General features: G+C 35.0%; 1 protein-coding gene and 1 long non-coding RNA gene across 2 annotated transcripts in view; one reads left to right on the top strand and one right to left on the bottom strand.

Moving 5' to 3' along the window:
- The window catches only part of LOC128175769 (inactive tyrosine-protein kinase 7-like), a 46,953-nt gene that overhangs the window by 5,643 nt on the left and 16,269 nt on the right, over positions 1-25,041 (bottom strand). Inside the window, exons 3-9 of the mRNA XM_052841607.1 lie at positions 18,721-18,856; positions 12,159-12,313; positions 10,768-10,915; positions 9,221-9,357; positions 4,474-4,603; positions 1,576-1,742; positions 306-445 (exon numbers count right to left, since the gene is read on the bottom strand). Of these exons, the coding sequence (XP_052697567.1) occupies positions 306-445; positions 1,576-1,742; positions 4,474-4,603; positions 9,221-9,357; positions 10,768-10,915; positions 12,159-12,313; positions 18,721-18,856 (1,013 nt within the window). The remainder of the gene's footprint in view (positions 1-305; positions 446-1,575; positions 1,743-4,473; positions 4,604-9,220; positions 9,358-10,767; positions 10,916-12,158; positions 12,314-18,720; positions 18,857-25,041) is intronic.
- Positions 4,614-18,791, top strand: LOC128175772 (uncharacterized). The gene is made up of 3 exons (XR_008242718.1): positions 4,614-5,319; positions 14,199-14,304; positions 18,681-18,791. It is a non-coding gene; the product is annotated as an uncharacterized LOC128175772 (long non-coding RNA).

The following is a 25,041-nucleotide window of genomic DNA, read 5'->3' as shown; positions in this document are numbered from 1 at the left end:
TTATTGGATTTTGATCTTCTTATTTTCTTTTTATTGATGAATCCTTTCAAGACTAAATAACACTGCATTATTTAAATTTAATATTATTAATTATTTTAAATTTAATATCCAAGAAAATGTATAAATATTTATATAAAATAATACTTATGAACCCATTCATATTAATGTACTAGGTATCATAAATACAGGTAGAACATATACCTTAGTTTTTTCCAAAAGACAAGATGAAAAATGGATAATTTGAAATATTGTTTCACAGCAGTCCTAAATAAAGTTTCATCTGAGATTTGGGTACATGTACTGACCATTCTGATTAGCTGGCCGTCTTTCTCCCAGATAACCGTGGTGACAGGGTATGGAGTTCCTGACACTTGACAGCTCAATATGGCTGGACTGTCTTCTTGGACGGCCATGTTTAATGGAGGTCTCCGAATAGTTGGAGGTACTGAGGGGAAGAAATGAAAGAATTTTAAAAAAGTGCAAATGTACTAAGGATCTATCCAAATTTCTCCAGACAGGTCGTTAAAAATAACTTCACACAAGGATTAATGTTTCCTTTCTTAGAATCTAAACTTGGATGTAAAAATACACAAAAACATGAAGATGCTTGCCAACGAATGTCATTAATGTGTGAACTGGGCTATCAATTAACATATATTTCATGGAAAGAAAGAGGGGATCAGTATGCGGTGTTCTGTTGGCAAAGGCTTTGAAGTTTGGCCAAGAGGACATAAAACATATTGCATATCTTTGAGAAATATTAACCAACTGAATTTATCACTTCTGAACTGTTGAAATGTGATCGTTCTGTCTCCTATACACTAATCAAAGATGATCTGAATTGATAACAGGGTGTTAGATTTTCACATTTGTAACATTCAAAACTGTTTAACATTCTAACACTTATACTTTGGTCACCAATGGTAAATATGATACAAATGTAATCTAATTAATAAAAACCATCTGATGTCTGTACCGTTTTGTTGACTTTGCAAACCTGGTTTTAATAAATGCTTAAATTGCTTTTGTTTTTTGCAGGAACATGTACCTAAAGCTAACTTCACCCTTATTTTGTATAAAATCTGCTAAAAGATTAACCTGATTACCATAATTTTTATTGGTATGTTCAGTTTTTGTCTCACAATTCCCACAAAAAGTTCAATTCATCATCAATTACATCACCTAAATGACAGGTGTATATTTTACCGATTTAAGAGGAAAAAAATCCATTGGCTTGCAGTTTGGAAGGGTTTATTCCCTGTTCACCAGATGCTTTATAAAACTAATCTACACAGCGGCACAGGTTCGAAACACCCTAATGTTAATCTGAAATTTGTATTTTCTTTCACTGGAACACTGATTTTTTGAAATACAGCACTACCAAATGAACTCTTGAATAACAAGTATCACCCATCTGTCATGTTTAAATCTTGCTAATCTGCTTAGTTTATATAAACTTTATCAAGGTACACTTCTAAATAAGAAACAGCATGATAATTTATAATATGTTCATAGAAGAAAATGAATCAATGTTCTAGGTTCGTAGCCTCATATATGTTATATGTGTATAATTACCTGAGACTATGATCCAAACTTTCTGTAGTTTTTCTCCGGCAATGTTGCGGATGATGGCCGTGTAATTGCCAGAGTCCATTTCTTGTGGTCTTTCAAAAATCAGGTCAGTTTCGTTTACATGTATGTTACCACTTGGCCCAATAACTAGACCACTTCGATCCCGCCATCTACAAAGGGAGACAACTCAGACATATATATATATAATCACGTCATTCACGTTTGCAGAAAACTGCATGATGCTTAGATTAAACTCGCACAGATTAAATTTAATTCAATTTGTTTTTCATTGAGAACTACCAGGATGTTTTCCCTGGATGTGGTCTTGAAACAAATCCCAAACACTGCAGAAACTAATGGAGTAAATTGGGCTCCATTGATTTAATCTGATCTAACAAGTGGCAACACTAATTTTAAGGAAGACATGAAAATTGATCTGGATATCTGGCATATTGGAGTAATCTATTGCTGATGATCTGCCACTTGACTTCACTTCCATCTTGTTGGCATTGTTTTACCTTCACTTACCAGGAATTTTCTCTAAACCACCTGAAAAAGTTCACCTGAGTGGAAAAAACTCTCTCCCAATACTATGGCTTAGAAAAGCAGTACAGAGGTTAAATGTAACACAGGAAACCAGAGGGGGCTTCCAGGCAGTTACAAGACACGAGGGGCCATGTTTTCCATCAAGGCTGTTGTACAGGAAAGGGGATAAAACAGTATTTAATGAGATAAGTTAAATACAGAAGCCATGGTGATGACAGACCTCCATCCAAATCTTGGATCAGAAGGGGGAGGCTTTTTTGAAGTGCACGATAAAGGTATCATGTCAAAATATCTTGACATTACCGAGTGTAGATCTTTTTTCTCTTTTTTCATTTGTCGGAAATACTTTGCATTGGATACAAATGAAAGAGATAGTAAAGATACACAATGAGACAGTGCACAAGTTTGTTCAAACATATCAACGTATAACGAAATAAACAGAAAGCCAATCTCTCCCTCTTTGAACTGAAGACAGATCGCTAAATCCCATACAGGAATTTAATACAAACAGTAATGCACCAAGACTGCACAGGTAGATTGGCAAATTAAGCATAAACTTCCATGCAAGATATTTCGACCAAAATATTTTGATTGTGAAAAAATATGAATGCACTCAAGTTAATCATTTAATGGGGAGCAGACGGTATGAAAATCTCATCTGAGTTGTGTTCTCCATTCAATTGGCCATAATAATTCATCCTTAATGCAAATTAATAAGTTCAGTGTGTGGTTGTCTACCAACAAGCGCTCAGAAATGATGATTTTTCCATCAATATTCATAGAAATTCTTTTTTCTAATTAGAATGACATCAAAAGATGATATTTTCTCCTGATCTTTAATAAGCCTTATGTACCTATTAAATGTAATCTACATCATCTGCATGACTTCCACACAGGTCCAGACAAATTGGTTGGCAAGAGTATGAAGGATAATGAGAAATAACCAAACATGCAAGTGTTTGTTTGCAACAATTCCAAAAATCTGAGGAGTGACCAGGCAGCCAGTAATGACAATCTGCTGTATCCGTAGCACTGTGTTTCCTCCTGGCAGTTATGAGGGTGTTCACAGACCAATAAACGCATTTGAACACCCCCACTACTTGTGTTTTATGTGAAATTAAGGAGAAGAGGATGATTTTATGGACCACATTTTTGGAATGTTCAAGTGCATAATACACATAGCCTTGTAGTATAATCTCACTACTCTAATAATCTGCATGTGCCACCCAATCATTATGATATGCCCTTGATCTAAATTTTTTCCCCTATCAGAATAATCTGACAAATTCATCTTTTGTTTTGTCTTTTCAGCGAATAGGAGTCTGCCAATAGATTTCAATCTGTTTCAAATGATGAATTGGCCTTAGAATTCAAACTGCTGGTTCTGATACTTTCATACCCCCCCCCCCCCCCCTTTCTGAAACTGACATCCTCAATGAAAATAAACTTTAAGTCAAGCATATGATCTGAAATGTTTATGAAAATAAATTCTCTCCAATTCGTACATCATGCAAAACTTTTTTTATTCTCTTTTTGCAGTCCTATATCAATAGTCAACTTACGGATCAAATTTAAGAAAATTGTAAGTTGTAAATTTTCCTCTACTTTTTGTGATCTTTAAAAACAAACACTTTGGGTGATCTGGTTATGACAAGAATAAAGATTTTAATTTTTTTAGAGGGAGGATGTATTTTATCAAAGTTAACGTAATGTTCAGCAACATTTGCCACCAATCTAAACCTTTGAGTGCAAATTTCAGAGCGTAGTCAATTTATGGATAGAATACTGACTAAAGAAGCTCACATTATCAATTTATCTGTAAATGGCTTATTCTTAAATTTCAAAATCGAGTTAATCAAAATCAGCTTCTAAATGAACAGCACTCAAGATTAAATTAAAGTTCCTCCTTATAAACAAAAATCTCTCAAGTTGTCAGGGAAAACACAGAGTCGCGAGTCACTGCTGGGAAGATTTTAATTAAAATTGATTATCAGATGTTTTCAAGCATTTGCTAATGGATAACTCAATAGTCTGTGAGTTATGCAATCTGTACGTCTAAACAATGACAGTGTCACACATGTTTAATCAAGGTATTGAATGTACTGAATGTTGATTCAAGTCACCATCTTCTGAATTTTGAGCCATATTCCAAGCCATCATCTTTTTCAATTTCCTTGAAGGAATGTATTATGAATTGTTTTACTTATTATCTGCAGATTCATCAGTGCATTTGTTTCAAGACCAATATAAGAAAACATAACAAATGATATTATTACTTCATCTAAAATATGTTTATTTTTAAAACTGAAGTTTTGAATTAAGAAATTGATTGACATCTTCATAGTTATTACTTACTCCAGTGTGGGTTTTGGTCGACCATCAGGAGGAAATACTTTGACAACAAATCGAGTGTGCATGGGGATGACAATTGGAAAGTTGGAAATTAAACGAGGCTCAAATGACTCCATCTTGAACTCTTCTAGACCTGGAAAAAATGGTGAATCATGCATGTTAAAGGTTTTCAATTAAGTGAACCCTTGCTAGGTCATGGAGACAAGATTTCCTGTAATCTGGCGCTTTTAGACGATTTTACTGATTGGTGAATTAGTGAGACTTGGTCATATCGCAGAGATATTATGTGGCAAGGAGGTCATCAATGGTGTGATCATTTGTCAACCATGTTTAGGGCTGTCAACCAATGACTAGTAATTAGTTTGCACCAACAACTGGGACACCCTCTGATGTTCTGACGATTGATCTAAAACATGCCCCCTAGAGCACAAATCAGATTTCAGGCTGTTAAAATTGTTCAAAAAATAAAGATGATCAAATGGGAGATGACTCTCCCCAATCTTCAACAGTCCAATGATTTGTCAATTTGTCAGGGGGTTGAAGGTCTGCCACTAAATCAGCAGGGTGTATGTAATGGACAGGGGGCTATCATGGCCAACACTTTGGCTGCTGCAGATGTGGTCAGTGATGAGGGGATGAGGGGTAAGGTCAGACACGGAATCCTCTAATCTGCCAGGTGATGGACAGCTCAATAAATCGACTCACTTTGTCTCTCAGGAGAGATGTCTGAAATCTCTGCCTGCCAAACCTCTAGATATCCCACAGCAACACATAGGCCGGATAGGGAATTGTATTGACCAAGGAGAAATTGTCATTCTGACCAAAGCACATCATTTGCATGAAAAAAGGGTATTGATTTTTCATTAAATTAAAATGGGCTAATTTAACAAATCTATTTTCTTCTATTGACAGCGAGAAAGTGTTAATTTTGCCTCTTTATTCATTATGGTTAATCCAATAGTCCATTGATTTGGTAAACATGCCTGTTTTCACACAGATAATTTGTTTCCATGCTTTGGTGTCTGCTTGTAGTATCTCTTCAATCAACAGGGATATGACAATGGGCCCAATGGTCAGACCTGTCAATGTGCGAGCCTTGTGACTCAGGTTAGACATGGTCAAACATCCCCCTCCAACACCCCCCCTTCCTGATTTTCAGACAGAGGAGGTTGAAAGCCTTGTCTTTTGTAAAAGAAACCAATGACCTGAACCCTTAATTCTGTTATTCAATATAATACCAGTTACTTACTTCGAATCAATTAGTGATTAAAACTCAGACACAGGAAATTGAGTTTTCCTTGGAATAAGACACCAAGACAAATAAATTCATTATGGAACCCATTTCTTAAGGAACCATTGGATCAAATTAATAGAAAACGTCAAAGATAATTCAAAACCATCCCCTTGATTTGCTCCCTGCAACTGTTTTTGTACTTAGAATGTACTTTTAATTTGTCAGAATTTTTTGTACGGAAGCCATATACATTCACTGTTTTAATCCTCCTTAAAACATAAAGCCTATCTGGTTACACCAGAAATATGACAGTGCATTATGGGAGACCAATCTCAGGCCATCCAAGTTATCACTGTTTTATCTGGCGGGGAAAGGTGTGGGGTATAAGCTAGGTAATCTGCATTATCGTCTCAGTGATCTAACTCAGGCTTAGCCCCCATCCATCACCCCTTGATGAAATACATCTAAAGTGTTTGAATGGCCATTTGTCAATTCAACCCCTTTGTTCCAGAAAATGATCAAAGGATGGCAATCACTTTCAATTTTCTTCAAATGAAATCAATTATAGATCTCTCATTGTACATGCATTTGCAGTACTGAAAAGGGGGGCTTAAAATTCAATTAAGCTTGTTTTACGTTATTATAGTGTGCCAATATCAAATATAATGAAATATATTACAAAGCAAATGGAAACGTTTTCGGTATGACATACATGACGCACAAGAAAGAATCCTCAAGTCTTTTCCATTTATCAGCGCGATCTATTTTAGTAGGAACATTCAGAGCAAGAACTCTAACATACTATTTCTAAATCTGTATTTGACAAATAAATTTTACAGATAATGATTGTGACCTTCCAGCACTTGCAGCATCTGCCTCCAAATGTTTGAGGCATTCTCAGCTGTCTTACAAAAAAAAAAAAAAAGAATTGAAAACTCAACCCTGTAAATGACATTTGCCAGAAAAACTATGAAAACAGTCACATTTGAACCCTTCTCCTCTTTTCCTTTTCCTTGATGGAATTTTATGATGGAAAGGAAACTACCTGGTTTAACTTAACACTTGAATTCATTTTAATTATACTTACCTACATTTATACCAGAACTTATGATTTTTTGTTCTTGATTCAATTACTATTTTGTATAGCTGAGAAATGATTGGCGTGCATGTTTGTGAAGGAGAAAATAACACACAAACAAGATGCGGCTAATAACTCTAATTCAACTTATCCTAAATGGCATTTTAATCATCGCCTTGCATGTAAAGGTGATATCAGAAATATTGCCAGTCTCTCTTGGGTGCCAGAGCAGGATATTCATCATAGAGAAGCCTTTATATAAAGACTGCATTTTAGTTTACAAGAATTAATTGTTTCTACTATCAGTAGCTAAAGAGTTTCACCTTTTTTTATCAGGCATTCATCTCGCTCATTCATAACGATCATAAAAATGGTTTATCAAGATCTAACCGCACTTCAAAGACAGCTAACCACATAACATCACGGAGAGGAAGCGATTTCCCCTCAAATCCTTCATAATTCTTCATTTAAATCTTCCACTTAGAAAGGGGATATTTGATAAAATATTCAGTTGGTTCTAACGGACATGGAATTCAAAAGACTTTAAATACTAATGTACTTGAAAAGTGCTTGGATACAGGTTTATTGCTAAGTCTCTGTACCACTATGGCCGGCATTTCTACAATCCCAAACTATTTATTACAAATCTAATATCTCAATAACAATAATCATTTATCAATCAAGATTTTAAAAGAATGATACACACTTTTTTCAGTGAGTAAAAATTTCCCAACATTGTTTAACAATACATAATGAGCTATTTCTGAAATTTGATGTGCAAATACAGTTTTTGAAAACATTAATGTTTCAAATTTTACTAAAATCAATTAAATGCATATATCTCATTATTTTTATAGGGAGGGGGTGGGTATGTAAATCTTAGATTATTTTATAAAAAGACAATAGAGTAATCACCTTTCTTTTTTTTCAATTTTAATACCATTTTACTTTATCTATCTCCCCCATGTTTTAAGCCATCTATTACTTAGGTAGAAGTGCACTCCGACACATATACCTGAACAAAAAAAATTACAGTTCCTTACGTTTCATTTTTCAACAAAATAAATCCATTTCTTTTATTCAACCAAAGAATCTGTATCATTAAGATGGATGAGAAAAAAACGAGAATAGCTTCCTCTGTTAGAGAAATTAGAGCACTCCAGCCTGATAAAAGATGTTACAGATGTCAGAAGGACAGGTTCTGTGCCCTGACATCCCAAGAACCCCTGCACCAGATCCAGTAAACTCACTATCACTCTATACCTAAAATCCACCACCATCCGTCTTCTTGCTAACGAGACATATTTTACGTCTGTATAAACTTAGCGCATGAAATTCTATCAACTTTACTTAGCTAGAAAATTTCTCTAGTTTTATTTCTTACCCCCTCCTCTTCTCTGGAACAATTAATCACTGCATAACACTGCATTAGACTAGTAAATCATTTGGAGCATATTGAAGCTCACTTTTTTAACTATCTGGGGGTTCTCCCTTTCAAAACTTTGTGCAGTATGTTCTTAAAGATGAGTGTAACATGAAGGCTGAGCCACTTCATTTGTGAAATGCAACATTAGCCTAATGATGTGCATTTATAAACTCAGTGAGATTCCTACTGGTGATGGATTCAAGGCATCTCCATCTTACAGGAGCTATTGAGGGTTTATACAGTATATGTTAGAAAATTTGACTGTGTTAATTTAACTGTGAGTTTTGTTTAATTTTTTTCACCGGGTCCTTCTGAACAACTGCTATTAAGTCTGCGTTTGATTTAATCAAGGTTTCCAGGATACAAGTTCCAAAAATTTGTGGCATATGCCTGGTGTTGTTTTGTTTTCTTTCGTTGTGGCATTCATTGTGAAGTTTTTAGACCCATGTCACGTGCTCCTTAAAATACTTCCTTTTTGCAAAACCAGACTTTCCTTCTCAAAGAGTCCCTAATGTTCTGATCTAAAGTTGCATTATTGTAAACAGTGCAATTCAGCTGAGGAGATCATAGGCATAGAATAAACAAATGACATGTGCATTAGAGGTGCAACATCCAATTAAATTGCTCAGAAAGCAACTTGTTTAGAATAGAAAACAAGTGCTCAAAAGACAGGACAAAAATATTTATTTTTCTTTAGACCTCTACAGCCTATCAAACCCTCATTTTGGTATTTCCTTTCTTCTATCACTTTCTCTCAGACGGCTGTAGGAAATGATATGTTTTCAAATTCATTTCCACAGCGGAAAATGATCTGGGAGTGGAATGTGGATGATTTGGGTGTACATCCTTCAGTTATTTTCTTACCTTGAAGACGGAGATTAAAAAATAACTGCATGACTCTAATATGAAGAATGTCCATACTAAATATAACATCCTATGGTTAAAATGGTGTCATGCTGCTTTAAGAGAATTACTGATCATGAACTGTGTGAGGAATGGTCCTTTTACTTACTCGCAATGAAGATCTCTGAGGTGAAGGTTTGGGAGGGGATTCTCCGGTTAGCTCCTAGGCCCTCGCACCTGTAGATCCCCTCGTCTGAGGACCGTACCCTTGGGAAATACAATGAGCCATTCTCAAAGACTTGGTACCTGCAAAAATATACATCTGTATAATATAACAAAATTTTCCTAATTCTGTAAATTCCTAATTAAATGCGAAGAATTAATATCTGCGTAAAATCACAAAAAGCACATCTCATGGGTTTTGAAATCTTGCTTTTATTTTTCAGACAAATGTAAAGTGTTTGGAATTATGATAAAAATTCAGTGTTCACAATTTTACATTTCGTCGAAACACAGAATTAAGTACTCGCATATAATAAGGAATCTACAGTATCTAATTTTTTTTTACCAGTTTATTTCACAAAACACAACCATTTTTATTTTCCTAAAAAATCTGTTGACATTATTGTAATGGGTAAACGAGGCATGCCACAGCTCAATGGTAATGGTGTAGGTTCAGCTGCTTTGAGTTTGACTTTCATAAAAGCAGACAGAAAATCGGATTTTTATGACTTATTTTTTCGTCTTCACAGTAAAATAAGCCGGACCACCAGGGGTGTGTACGAGGCCTGTTATTGGCTGTATGTAAGATTGACTAATTGCCACACTTTAACATTTCCTTAATTTGTCAGACTTCTGAAATCGACTGAAGAAAGTCATAATAATTCATTTTTTGTTCTCTCTTCCACAAACTTTAGAAATATGGTAGAATCTCCTATCAGCAGGATATTGGACCATAAAAGCTGTGGCTGAGGGAAGAATTAACCTAAATTGTACCTCCTGCTATTAGTTACCAGTATTAGAGCACATAAAACCCAAACATATTCGATATGCAGTTAGTACATACATGTATATCTAGATTATCATCACATTAGTACACAAGACTTGCCCCTTCCAATTGCTTCATTTTTTGAATTACAATGGGTTTTTTTCAAATTGGCATTTTATAGTCTTATTGAGTAACAGCGATGGGCGTGGGTAAGTGTAACAGAAAGATACACCAAGCCAGGAAGACAGTGACAAATGCCAAATGACATACGTAGTTATTATAAAAGTAGTATCAGTTTTTTAATGGCATGGTAAATGCTTGTACCAGGCACTCTGAGATATCTTTGTTGGCAATCTTTGCTGTTATTTCATCTTATATTTCATTACACAAGGACAAAATATATATGCTTGAATTGACTATGTAACCAACAATAAATCAGTTATCTATCTTTGATGCTTTGTGATATCTACTTTGGTGCAATGAGATATCTATCTTTGGCAATTTAGGATATCTATATGTATCTTTGGTGCTATAAGATATCTATCTTTGATTCTTTGGGATATCTATTTTTGGTGCTTTGAGATATCTGTCTTTGGCAATTTGGGATATCTACATGTATATTTGGTGCTATGAGATATCTACAGTATCTGATTCTTTGGGATATCTATCTTTGGTGATTTGGGATATCTGTGTTTGGTTCAATGGGATATCTATCTTGAGTTCCATACCTGCTACTGTTGGATATCTTTTCATGGAGTGAGAACCAGTCAACTCGAACTGCTTCTGTAAATGGACAATCCAGACGAGCAGGGTCATTCCTCAGGACCGTCAGGGATCGTGTGAACTGGCTCTCAATCAGATGAGGGGTACCGGGGGCTGAAATACAAGCCTGGAAGGTCAAATCTGACAAACAAGACTAAGTGACATCGTTTACCATTATTTGTGATCATGCATCAAGCTTTAAGGACATTGGGGGTAGGTTTACATGTAATTATATGTATACAGGAACAGCCTCGGTAATCCTAACACCTGGATTATTGGCTTCCACTCCTTATAGCATGCCACTGTCACATTTTTGTTTGGTTTCATCATAATATGTATCTGGTGTCCTTGTGAGGATACAGTGTCTTTAACAACTTGGAGTAATGGATCCGCCATAAATACAGATAGAGAGCCAATAAGCCCTGAATGCTGCGTCTGCCGAGAAAGTAATCTCTAAAAAATTTTGTGAAATTTTATCTGAATAAATTTTTTATGTCTTTTTCATTCTGATTCTTAACTTTTCAAAATAAACAATCAGGTGATGAAATGTAAGTTTTCTGATAATTCTTGACACCACAATTTAAAATCAGGCTGCACTTTAACATCTCGTTGATTCTCTCACAGAAACAAGAACATACATTCACATTCATCATAAGAAAAGAGTTTACACAACCTCTCTCAATTGTACACCTTATAACTATTTGAAACCCTCAGCTAAAAAGTTAATCATTGAAAAAAAAAGGAAATCATTAGTTAAAACAACTGAGGAATTTAAAAAATATATTTGTATAAAAAATTGTTCAAGACTTGGTTATATGGCTACAATGCATATGGTTGCTGATTCATTGCTGACTTAGCATCGGTTTATTAAACGTGTCAAAAAAGCAACTAAACAGATTAGATAAACATCACTAAGTGATGAATCTTCATTGTATTATGTTTCTAATGGAACTATTATCAGGCCTTTCATCTTGAGACCACTTTGCTTCCTAAATCAGGTGACACGATCACACAAGACTTAGATAGGCTATCGCATCCAATGTCAGCTAATCCGATTCTTTTGTTAATAAGTGTTTTTTACCTGGAAAGTGAGCTTTCGTCAAAGTTGACAAGAATGAGAGAATGACTTAAACAATTTTTGAATTGGACGAACCCAGGTAAAATTAAATCTTGATGTATGTGCTAAGTAGCCCAAAGTATTTACAAAGTGACAAAAATATCAGAAAAAGATTGGTTATGAAGGGTCTTCGGTGTCATAGAAATCTGACTCGGCTACAAATTACAAAATTATCAATAATGAATCAGATAGCAGGATATTTCTACTGCACTCCCTATGAATTCCAGCCCCTTAGTTTACCTTTGACGTTCAACAGGAAGTTCTCGGAACTGTAGCGGGCGCCAGCAGTATTCTCCGCACGACATGAATAGATGCCGTTGTCCTCCGCAGTAACATTTGTGATGCGAACTTTGGAGCCCTTGTCCAATATCTTAATTCTGTTCTTGTTAAACAATCTGAAATAGTTAAAAATGTTGTAAGCTAATTTATTAATGTAAAAAAAAAAACTCTTCAGAGATTTACAATGCAGCTAGTCTATATCATGACACAACATTTTTCTACAAAATATATATCAATAAGAAACGACTTCTCCCCATCCCGCAGTCAATCACCAAACAGATGAACCCCTGTAACACCGTAATGCCTCACAATAATCTACTTAAAAAAAAGACTACAGTTTTTTGGTAGAATATCATTTTTCACACCAACAAACGTTCACCATTTTTACAGAACACACTTCATTTTTCAAGTTCTTACAGACCTCACCTGATTTGCAATCTATTACTCTTGCTGCCATAACTTACAACAATGTCATTCTGGTCTGACTCTCTCATCAGTCAGACTTAACAAGACCAAATCTCGTTCTGTATCTCTGTTTGCTGTTTTGTTGACATCTGCATAATCTAAGCTGTCTTACAAAATGCCATTTCAATTTTTTCGGCTTTTCATAGTTTTGAGTTATTAATTACGGAAATGTCTTTATATTCTGCAGAACAATTCTGCAAATGCATTTACCAGTCATTGAATGTCTAAATGCATGCACTGCACAACTTATTAGTCTGTCAAAAGCAAATGTGCACCCTGGTACATGTAGTAAAAAAGTTTAGTGTGAATTTAGTTGGGTGTCGACAAAACTAGCTACCTGTGTGGGTTCAATCACCCAGCAATTCTAAAAATATTATACAAGACACATTTTCACACAAATATTTGTAGATTATCTCATTATTTTGACATTGTGCGTCTTGTATACCTCCAAAATACTGCTGCTGCTCAGAAACAATTGAACTTGAACAAGACAAAATATCTTTCTGCTGATTCAAAGCAAGAAGTCAATTCATTTCTCCCCAACATTATCAAAATAATTCAAAAAGCTGGGATCAGGTGCCAGAATTGACATCTGTGTGTTCTCTGATTGGGATTGTGGGTTCAGAGAAATTTCCTTCAGCAGTGTGTCCCCCTATCACCTATGATTTTTCATCATATTGTCTGTTGTGTCTGCTTTTCTCATTTTATCATTTTCCCTCGCAAATCCCAGCGATCTGGGAATTTTTACACTCCGATGTTGCAGAAACATTTGCACTTCTTTATACTTACCTATGGCTGACAAACTGCAGGTTTTTGATTACAGTCTGTGCCCTATTGAATTTTGACATTATTAAATGGCAATTAGGGGCCTGTATTGCATCAGTCTTTGTTATTGTAACCCTCTATAGGTGGCCCCTCTGTAAACAGTTTACATGCTCTGTGACTGGAGTCTGCCTTTCTGAATCCCCATCAGCCGACATAATGAGCTGAACCACGACAGTGTCGGCAATAAAACTCCATTGAACAGTTATTTAATTCTTTGTAGCTGTCAGCTTACAGCTCCTTTCCTTTTTCAAAAGTGGAAATCTTACTTTCAAAGAAGGAAAACAAGAAAATAACCATTTAAAAAAAAATTCCTTTTGATTTCAAAGAAAAAAAATCTCTCTTATGCTTTGTTTTTGGTTTTCACTTCTTACAGCATCTTATAAGAACTTCCTCTATTGATATGCTAAAGTCTTTCTCCATGAATTATAATTTCCTCTTCATTGTTGTCATCTTTTTTTCAAAAAAGTCTTTGATACAATAAACTCTTTGAGTGTTGATTGATGGCCAGTGAAGGTTCCCTCTACCATACAGAAAGGGTTCCGGCTTGTGCTGAGATATTTATTCCCAGTTACAAGATTTTACAGCAATTGTTTGGCATTCTTTGCATGTGTTAAAGTATTTTAGAGTGTCTATGTTGTAGTATAAACATTCAAAGAAACATTTTTGTTGTCTTGTATATGAATAAAGGCATGTTGTTTCTATTGTGCACAGGAAAGAGGGAGGGAAAACGCAGATGTTCTTTGACATTCTGGAGTGGAGCAGTCAGTATTGCAGATGAAAAAACAAGAAACTGGAAGATGAGACCCAAAGAAAGCTTGTAAGACTAAAACTTGATCAATCAACTTTTCATATCAAATGCAAGAAAAATTAAACTATGATGTTAATGGCTTTAAGAATCTACTGTAATTTATGTTAAATAATTAAGATGGCACATGGAATGTTGCTCATCAGTACCGGTATGTTTCTGAAAGAATATTGAAACTTGTCACAATGGTATCTGAAATCATAGTCGAACTGGTATGCTCCCAAAGGCTAAAGAACAGGAGCTTATTAGGGTTGTCTTTTCAGGAATTCTAGAAATATACATCTCTTCTATAATTGAAAACAAACATCTTAGGTTTTCAAGAGTCTGCTGTCATTAGACTTCTTCTAGTTGTTGAAAATACTGATAGCAAGAATTTCAGGTTTAAAAATCACCTGCTTATGACACTGAAAAGGGGTCTTGTGGTTGACTAAGAACAACAAACTTGCTGGAGACTTCCCAAGACGAAGTCAGACCGGCCCATCCTGTGCCCTTTTGAAAGTCAACAGGAGGGTTTTTTCCTTCCATTAGAAAAAAGATGTGCTTATAGCAAGAAATGAGCCACTAATTCAGATCCTGCTGAAGTTTATTTTGTTTAGCAATGCAATGTAATCAAGGGTTCCCTTTGTCTAAAGTGACATGGAACCCTTCCAACCAGCTGTTCATTAATGGAGGAGTAAAATCTTAAACAGCTAGGGCATCGGTACAGGTGTGAGTGGGAGAGATTACCCTCAGTTCGATGTGGCACCAGAAATTCTCTACGGGATATATCACATCAAAAAATTTAGTAAAAGTACCTTATATAGTCAAACTTCCGTATTTTGAGATAAATGGGACTACAAAAAAAACCTTCAAAGATATTGATGAAATCGAGATGTTGAGATCTCAAGATATAGAAGTCGAGATACATTTACAGAAACAGCAGCTTCATGGTATTCCAGATATCAGTGTTTGAGATAACTAAATCTAGTCTAATGCCAAAGGACACCTGATGTTAAGATTTCCAAATACAAATGGTGTCATGATGTAGAAAAGGCAATCAAATACTGTAGGCAATTTCATGTAATTTTTAATTGATATAAATAATTGGCTTAACACATCACCCCCTAGTATAAATGAGTACCGTAATGTTCATAAATTACAGAGCATGACTGTGTTAAGACCATTGCTAATTTTGTAATGGAAGTGAAGCAGAATTTTCATTACTTTTCTGAAGTCATGTTTACTCCTCAAATAGCCCAAGCAGAAAAGCCAGACAACATTGTTAGTTTAAGTAGAAATGAAAATCGGAAACACAGATGTTGAAAATTTATCTTAAGGTAGAGCTGAGGTGCAGTGATTGACACCATTACGGGAGATCTTTGCTGGATCACTTTACTTTGATGTGTTAGACACGGGCTCTGTTTAAGCATTATGGACGCATCATTTCCTTGGCTCTTACTGTTTCCTACCTTATTAATTTTTCCATCAGGGAGGTTTAAACATTTGATAGGCATGCATCATTTGAGTCTATCGTTTGAATATAAGAATAATAATGTGCCCAAAGGCTTATAAAATAGGTACATCAAAAGAACCTGCTCAGTTCAAGATACACACCCATCTCCAAGCCTCCCCCTTCTTCTGAATCACAATTCAAGGAAGGTCTTGGGAAGAACCCTCTGTGCATGTCAGGGCTTAATTCAGTGTTTTAAAATCAACACTTTCCCGGCAGATAAATAAACAATCAAATTGCCAAGAAAAAGTTGCATGAAAATAAATATGACGTAGAGATCCTTGTGAAAATAAACGACCAAAGGTTAACAAGTTTGAAGCAGCATGATCGTCATGTAACGCCAAATGTTTCAGATTTTTTTTTTTCAAGAACATCTTGCCGTTGATCTGCTGAATGATAGCATTTGACATTTTCAGAGGCTGGATAATTAGTGTAATTGCACAATTCTTGCAAGAAGTGAACTCCGTCTGCTGGTATGAATGTCTACGTACACCCAGAAATGCTAAAGGTTTTGAAGCATCAACTCTCTTCATCAAGTACTTGGGATTATTGTCAGGTTTAGTGGCTTTTGATTGAGCTCTTTTGTTTTTACATCATTCATTTACTATATACACTGCATCAAATTCCAATAAACAAATTCTGAGTGACAGAAACTAGGGCTTTAATTAACATTGGAAACCTCCTGTGTACTTGTTGTAATGAAGATGACTTGAGCATGCAATAAAAATAGACATCAAACTCATATAAGGACATGTGAAAATTTAAAGAAAATTAAACTTTGTTCAACAATGATCCATTGAATTTTGAAGCTGATCTTAATTCATCAATTCATCATAGTTACTTTCAGTGGTCTTGGGTCTTGTTTGATGCCTTTTCTGGCAATAGAGCTCTGGCAATAACATACAGTAAGCCAGTAACAGCTGGGATAAACTGCAGAAAACGAGGAGGTGTAAAAACATGGTTCTCCAAACAAGCCACTGCCATACAAAAACACCCCACTGCAGAGATTAATATTTTTAAAATAAACTTTAGTAACCTGAAGACAAACTGTTTGGCTCTAATTGAATTTTTGTTGGCATTTTTGGAGCACTGCACTCGCCCTTCCTTCGGTTTGCAATGAATGCTTTTTCGGTTGCATATCATCATGAACAAAATCTTTCCATCACTGTTTTATATCACTGGATAGAGAAAGCAGTCACTTAGTACTGGTAGGTTATAGTAGTACAACATCTTTAAACAACAGTTTCGACCATTCAAAATGATAAACTTGTACAAATAAATCTACTAGCTCCATTCTATTCTTACTGTATGATAGCTACAGAAAACGCAGTATAACAAAATACAGTAAAAATTGTTTAGTACGAACATGGATATAGCAAAATCTTGGTTATAGCAAAGTTTTTTTTTTAAGTCTCCGGCAGAATTCTTAACAAATCTTTGCAAAATTTTATGGTTATAATGAATTCGAATATAACGAATTTACGGATATAGCAAACTGATTTTTAGTCCTGTAAAGGTGGAAAATAACCAAATTTAAGACTCTTTTAGCAGATTTTTTTAGTATGAAAAGTTATCACTGTCATTTGACATAATAGTTTGAATGAATTTTTTTTACCGTACACATGACATTTTCAATTCACAAACTGATTATTATAGGTTTCAAAAGAATGTATTTGGATTCTAAGCCTCAATTAGCAAATAATGTAGTCTGATGGAAGAAATCTTGTTCATAGCGAATTTGCTGTACATATTAAAATGAATTCGTTATACAGTAATAACGATTTACGGATATAACAAAGTAAATCCATTGGTTTCTAGGACTTCATTATAACCGAGTTTTACTGTACACCAGTATGTGAATCAAGAACTTACACTAGCTACCATGCAACATGTCTCCTTTGTCAGTTTACAAAATGTAAGAATAAAAATGTGAGGAAAAATGTCTTAACTGATTATAACTTTCTTTGATTGGGTCAAAGATGATCTAATGAAATTTTGAAATTCTAAACTTTAATTGACGTCATTGACACTATATCTTCTACTTGGCAAACCAAGTGATCTAATGCATATGGACCATCATTTCAAATCTGCATCAGAATTTTTAAGCAGTTGGGTGTTTTCGTGATTAAAAAATCCCAAGAGATGAGTGACGGGTTGTGTGTTATTTTAGTATCTAACTTCAAGGGAGATCACCGCAATCTGCTCTATGATCTTTGACACCTTTAAATTGTACAGACACAATCGTTAAACATGGATTGAAAACAAAGGCACCATACACATGCTTTTTCACAGTCTAAATGACATATTTACATTGATAATTACTTCTTAGTATTCATATTTATGCATTCATTATAATAAATTAATGATTCTGGTAAAGGCTGGTCCCTTCTTTTTCCAGAAACATCTTTTTCAAGATATAATTTTGATAACATAATGTTAGATGATCTAAATTTTATTGCTTTTTGTGAATACTGTCATTTTTTCGTGTACATGTATTTGTGTCTGGTATGTACATGAAGATTCATACATTCATTCTCACTCATGACATTCATTTCAGCTGACCATTCACCTATCTCCTAAAATGAAGATAGCTATTACTTCTAGACTTCTGATACATGTAAATTAATGTTAAGTTCTACTCCTTAAAAATAAATACAGTTGAACTTTGATACCTCGAACACTGATATCTCGAATACAATGAATAAGTTGAAGTGATTTTTAAGTCCCAACAACTTATCTTTAAGTATTTTACCCTTGTTATCTCGAAAACTCAGATGTCTCAAAGTTTTTAAGCAGTCACATCTAGTTCCGAGATAACATAGTTTGACTGTATATGAAAAGTTTGTAATATGTATGGAGAATTGATTCATATCATCTGCTTTTTTCTCAATTCTTTCAGATTCAGTTTTCGTCCCTTTCCAGTATCCTCTTGGTCTCACCTGAAAGTGTTGTGGTACCAGTCAAACAGTAGGTCTGGATTGCCTGTGATTTGACACTTCAGTAGAACCTCTGTATTCAGGACCAGCTCCTCCGGTTTTGGGCGCTTCAGTTCTACAGTGGCTATTTTATCTATCCCTGTAAGTAAAAATTAATCAAGTGTCATTGTGAATATTAACTACATAAAATGCGTGGAAAAAGGACATAGAGCATGTAAGGTTGCTGTAACTTGATTGTGATTGGCATTAATTTGCCTAATGTTGCTTGAAATTCTAATAAACTTTGGTTCACCACACTTGCAATCAGTGTCAAAAAAGTGTTTCCTTCATTGCAGAAGCAAAGTTGAAAATGAAACTGACATGAACAAGTTTATCAACACTCAAAGTTGTTGTTGCCTGTCAACTTTTAAAAATGCAAAATTTTTTATTTTTAAAACAATAGAAGCTATATTTATTCAAACAGAAATGTTAAGACATTATGGTAAAAAAAAAGTACAAGAAAACATGAATCATAAAACTGTAAAAGTGATGTATGAAGCCCTAAGACTCTGTGGTCATAAAGTACTAGATGAGCATCTTCAGTCTGGATTTACTAATTAGAGATTGTTGATCTTGACAACAGGTGAGCATGCCTGCAGTCAGATCTGAAGTACACAGGAATGCAATAATTGGGATTTTGTAAAGAGCTGCCCTTAGAACTGAAACTGCCCCATTCATCATAAATATGAATAGCTCTCAATCACTATTTTCAGCAGCCATAGTGACATGCCAGGAATCGCCTACAGCTTCTGTTGCACTGTCACACTAACTTAGAGAAGGATATATATGTACTTAAAAGAAGAGAAAGCTAGCCAGTGTCAGACGCAACATCCGATTTGTTCAGACTTCGCCCAAGATTATAGGCAAGAGCACTGCTGCCCAATACAGCAATTGAAGTGAACTAGTCCATAATGATCAATTAAATCATTACGGTACTTAAGGCTTTGAAAGCAAATAGATTTTATACATTTACTTTAAAAGTTAAAAATGTTGGATCATAATAAAGCACATTCATTTTTTATACTTCTAATGATTGGCACTAAATGTCGACACTATTTGTGTCTCAACAACAAATCTGCACTCTTTCCAGTCAAAGCCCTTCAATGTTAGATATATCAGTTGAAAACATTTGAATTTCTGTGACACCTCGGGCCATAATTTCAATAAATTATTTGTTTTTGATCACATTGGACCTTTCCTAATCAATACAAGGGAGATAATTAAGAGATCTTCAGTTATTTGATTTCAACACTTGACAACTACTTACACCTTTTTGTAAAAGCTTTAACAGGAGTCACAGAATAGTTAGTGCACGGCGATGTTGTTACGATTTTGATATACAGTTTTGATCTACTTCCATTAGCATTGTGGATCTCAGGCTGCAAACCTCCAGGTGTAAGAATACACGAATTTCGGTGCAATTTGGCACAAACCTCACGAGAAGGGACTTTGCAAAGGTAAACATACTCTTGACAACTATTACCAAACCCTGCAAATTCTACAAATGTGAGGGAAAGTGGACAATGGGACACCTATCAAACTATTCAGTAATGTAGAAATGCAGAACTGTTTAAATTACAGCAACACAAACAGACATATTTGGATGTGGAGGATTCTTAAGTCCAGTGTGTCAGATCAAAACAAGAAAGTCACCTGACTGGGTGAAGACATCACTGCCTAATCCCACCCTGACAAGCTTCACCAGGGAAAAAAAACAGATTTCTAACACTTCAAATTCTTTACCAACCATTGGGAAAAATACCTTGTTTTCTTAATAAGATGATACATTTGTAACTGCCTCCAAATGATTTTGAGACAAAGTTGTGATAACTGATTGCTACCATCTTGTATGGAAGCTAAATTAAAAACAACACTATACAGTCATGTTTATAATTTGTATATACATGTAAATATTTCAATCATGCAGCTACACTCTTCCTTGGGAAATAGGCCTTAACTGAAGGATATTGAGTCTCTAATATGTCCCCAAGGTTTCCGCAGGGAAGGGTCTATTCTTATATCAAAGGAAATTAAAATCTCCATGGAGCTTGCAGAATGCTGGTAATTATTGGATAGTTCACATATCCATGCCAGATAAACTTGCCTAATAAATCTGCTTTTCAGACAGGCACAAAAACAATAATCATCATAAAAATGTATTATAGGAGATAATATTTCTGTAGACTAATAATCTTGAGCTCTATATCACTCACAATACCAGGGGCTACAAGTAACCTTACTGTAGTCTCTTGTTACAGCCAGTACCTCCATAGATTAGTATACAAATACCGGTACCATTCCTTAGTGTAATTCAGTAAAGCATTATGTGAATCAGTATTATACTGCATCCTCTTCATGTATAACTTTAAACTTTTTCTTATCATTGTAGGGAAGGGGAATATCACTGTATGCAACAAATAGTTTCTGTTGATAATAAAAAAAAGCCCAACTTTCTGTACTATTTTTCAGCGTTTTTGAATTTATCATGGCTGCCCCATTACCTGTCATAATTTTGTCCCCTGCCACACTAATGGGCCACTGCTTTCCACTTCGTGTTACCTACACACTACACCTTAAATTAACGGTGACAACAAAGCCCATTATAGGTCACTGTTAAGTGTTCCTGATGAAGCATCATATGCGAGAATTCTGACACCACTTTTTAAAGTTTTTTAATGAGCAGGAAAAACTCATTTGCATTAATTACAGAAGTCATTATATACATATCTTGTTTCACATTTATGAATTATGGTGTAACTGAATTCAAATTTTGCTAATGCATGTGGCGAGAAGATAAATGATACGAGATGAGGTGTCATAAACTAAAACTCCTTGTCCTGGACCAGCGTTTGTCTTTAATCTGCCTGTAACAACACAAGATAAACAGATGGGGGTTTCACCTTTTTTGTTTCTTAGCAAAGTGACATGTTTGGTTCAGAAGTTGCCCTGTGTCAGACTCTAGTGCCATGACAACTCCAGCAGCGTAGTGTCCTCAAGACAATGCTTCTGGCCATTATCTCGCCAAGCCATGACACAGAGCCAGCTCTGCTCTGTTTAGTTTCTGGCAGGTGCTGGTCTCACAGAAAGAAGTCAAATCACTTGACCCTCAAGATGGCATGTTTACCCACCAACAGGCAAACTTTCTATATCCGCCACATGAATATTGCCAAGAATGCATGGGAATACACTCAAACATTGGCCACCCTTATATCAAGTTGATTTTAAAACAGACCAGCACAAAATTAGCTTTTACAGCTGTTTTATTGATACCACGCTAGATGAAACTAAACAAGAGTAATTTAATATCAACTTCTATCTCAAATGGTACCCATGTCCGAGAAATAAACCTTTAGCAATTCATCTATAGTAAAAGCAAAAACTTAAACCCCACATGAAAAAAAATTCTGCATTTAACCTCTGTGTGTCTTTGCTTTTTCCTAATCCTGTAAGGTCAAAGGAGCCTAGTCTATTTATATAACTCAAGCTGAAACAGCATATTTCCTAGATTTTCTTTTTTAGATTTAGGTATGCCCAAGTCAATGCAAATGCATGAAGAAATCTTCATTAATAGCTAAAATCACACAAGACTTATCAGTCAGCATAATACCTTTTAGTCTGAGGAAGCTGCATTTTGCAACCCCTTCAGATAAGCTTTTTGACAAAAACAGTTTTCCGTTGAGATAGAACTGGGTGTAATGATAGGTTCTGTACATTAGTTTATCTCAGTACCCTGTCACAGAAAAAAGCCAGAGAACAATGTCCGGATGTCCAGGGTGTAACGCCCCTTGAATGTCCTTCATCCATCATCCCTACTACAAACATTTCTCGGTGGACAAGTGTGGAAAAAAGTTCCTCAAATCACACAAACAGGCCACCGATCTGTCAGTCCACAGTCTCTGGTTTCAAGAATCTTAACCAAAAAAAACATTTGGTGTTTATTTTCTAACAAAAATATTTACACCATCTAAACTACTGCCTCATTTCAGCATTCAAATTTGGTGATTAAAAACTTGACTTCCTATTCTCCAAGCTGAAATCGACCAGTTAAAGTGTTTGGCCTATGGATCAGATGACAGAACTAGGGCATTTTCAGAATTTTTATAATGAACTGTGTATGCTTTATTCGTAATAGGCTTATAAATACAAGATAAACAGAACAAATACAGATAATAAAACTGATTTCCTCCTACAAGGCGCTAATGTCAAGTCTGATAGAGCCAGGAGAATCATTGTTAAGCCTGTGTCTACAGAGCACCACCGATTTTTGCAGCCTTGTTTTCAATCAGCTACTTTAGGACAAAGCAGATGTTTACAAGTGTTTAATGGAACACCACTGTCTGACAGTTATGCTGGAAAAACACCACAGAGTCTAATCAACAAGATGACAAAAAGTGACATGAAGAATACCCACAATGCACTTCAGTAGCATAGAGAAGTAGGAACCGTGTTGTCATAAATCTGGGATCGTGAAATGTTTTTTTGAATTAAGACTCCCCTCGGTTTTTCTGCACTTATACACCAACCTGACAGATTCTCAAAGAAACAAAGCAGGACTGTCATTGATTTTCCTCCAGGTAGAGTCACCTTTGTATCCCAGTGCACCATACAGTGCAGTAACCAAACAGGCTGCAGCTAAACTCAATGACAACAGAAATCTATTTTCAAAATAATTGTTTTGACCATTGTAAATGCACGGCAGCCATTAGTAAGTACCGGTCCCCTCCCAGCTCTTCAAACCTGCTCACACAAAATACTCAGCACAATTGAACATCTGTCATGGATATTAAAATCTGAACACTAAATTTAACTTAGATCATCAATAAACACATTTGTGGGGCCATCTTCCATCCAATTGATTGACACTTGGTAAACAAATCAATTATTTAAAACACATCATCACTTTTAGATAAAGATTTTACGACACAATAAAACCCTTTTTCATAATGTATTTCTGAGCACATTGTTAGTTTTTTAACATACAAAAAAGGACATAATTATCAACTATTACAGAACTTTGTCTGCACATATATTCCAGCTTTAAAATTTGTATCAATCATGAGTGGTAGGTACATTTTATGGTATATGTATATGGGACCCTAATGATTACAAGACTGAATTAACAAATTCTCTTGTACCTTTCAAAGCCACATCTGTTTATGTATCCTGATATCATTTTACTGGGATGAAGTACACATTATGTGCTCTTTTATCTGGAGGTTTTCTCACATGAATTGAAAAACATCTTTTCAAAATTATCTGCTGTCAACAACTATAAATGCATATGTAATAGGTACAGTCCGATGTGGCACACAAGCAGCATACCGGTATTATTAGATGATTAATTTTGCATTGCCTTAAAATTTTACTTGCAATAAAAATTTCTTATAAATGTTGACTGTATTTAAATTTACATAAAATAACTATTTCTCATAATTCTAAAGGGGTAACTTCCCATCAGTATTAATTATTAACCCAATGCAAATAGCTAAATAGCTAATCTTTTGAATTATTACATAATTTCAGGCTTGACTTTCAATAATTAATGATTTAATGTATATAATTCAAACTATTGATAGAGCTATGAAAATTTAAGTTGCTTTAGAATCTGTAATCTCACAATGATGCCACAATCAATAAGTCATGTCAGATTCCAAACAAAGAGAAATATTTGGCATTACTATACATAACCAACTAATTTAAAAGTTTTCTTTTTATCCAACACAATATCACAATGGTTAAATTCAGGGGAAGTATCCAAAATTATGACTCCCCCAAATTTTATGACGTTTGTTGTATGCATAAAGAAAATTGAAATCAATAATTTCTTTCCCCATTACTTTTATGAATAACATTTTTTTTTAAATTCTCGATAAACGCATCTCATACTGGGTTAGATAATCAATTACTCTATACAATATTAAATAAACAAAATGGAGACTTCTCAGTGCAGAGCTGGGGTCAACAATTCTCTCCTGCGAAATTATATAAAAGTTTCTTTCGGCTTGTCTGCCTCCCTCTCCAAAGTTATTAAATTATGTCTAATACGGGCCTACAGGGTGGTGTCAGAGAGGTGTCGACTTGGCCCTTCTTCTTACAAATTAAATCTATAGACCACGAGATGGTTCATAGATTCATAAGAGTAAATAGCTAAAAACCAAGCAAATGTAAATCTCAACATGTGATTACTGGTATATAAAAAGCCATTCCGAAAGTCGTCAGCATTTATCTACTTGGCAGTAATGGACTTGCACCATATTCTATTTAAATTATACATGCCTAATTAGC

Source organism: Crassostrea angulata, chromosome 3 (assembly GCF_025612915.1).
Source record: "Crassostrea angulata isolate pt1a10 chromosome 3, ASM2561291v2, whole genome shotgun sequence".
In the NCBI taxonomy this organism is placed as follows: Eukaryota; Metazoa; Mollusca; class Bivalvia; order Ostreida; family Ostreidae; genus Magallana; species Magallana angulata.
This window is presented reverse-complemented; position numbering and strand designations above follow the sequence as displayed.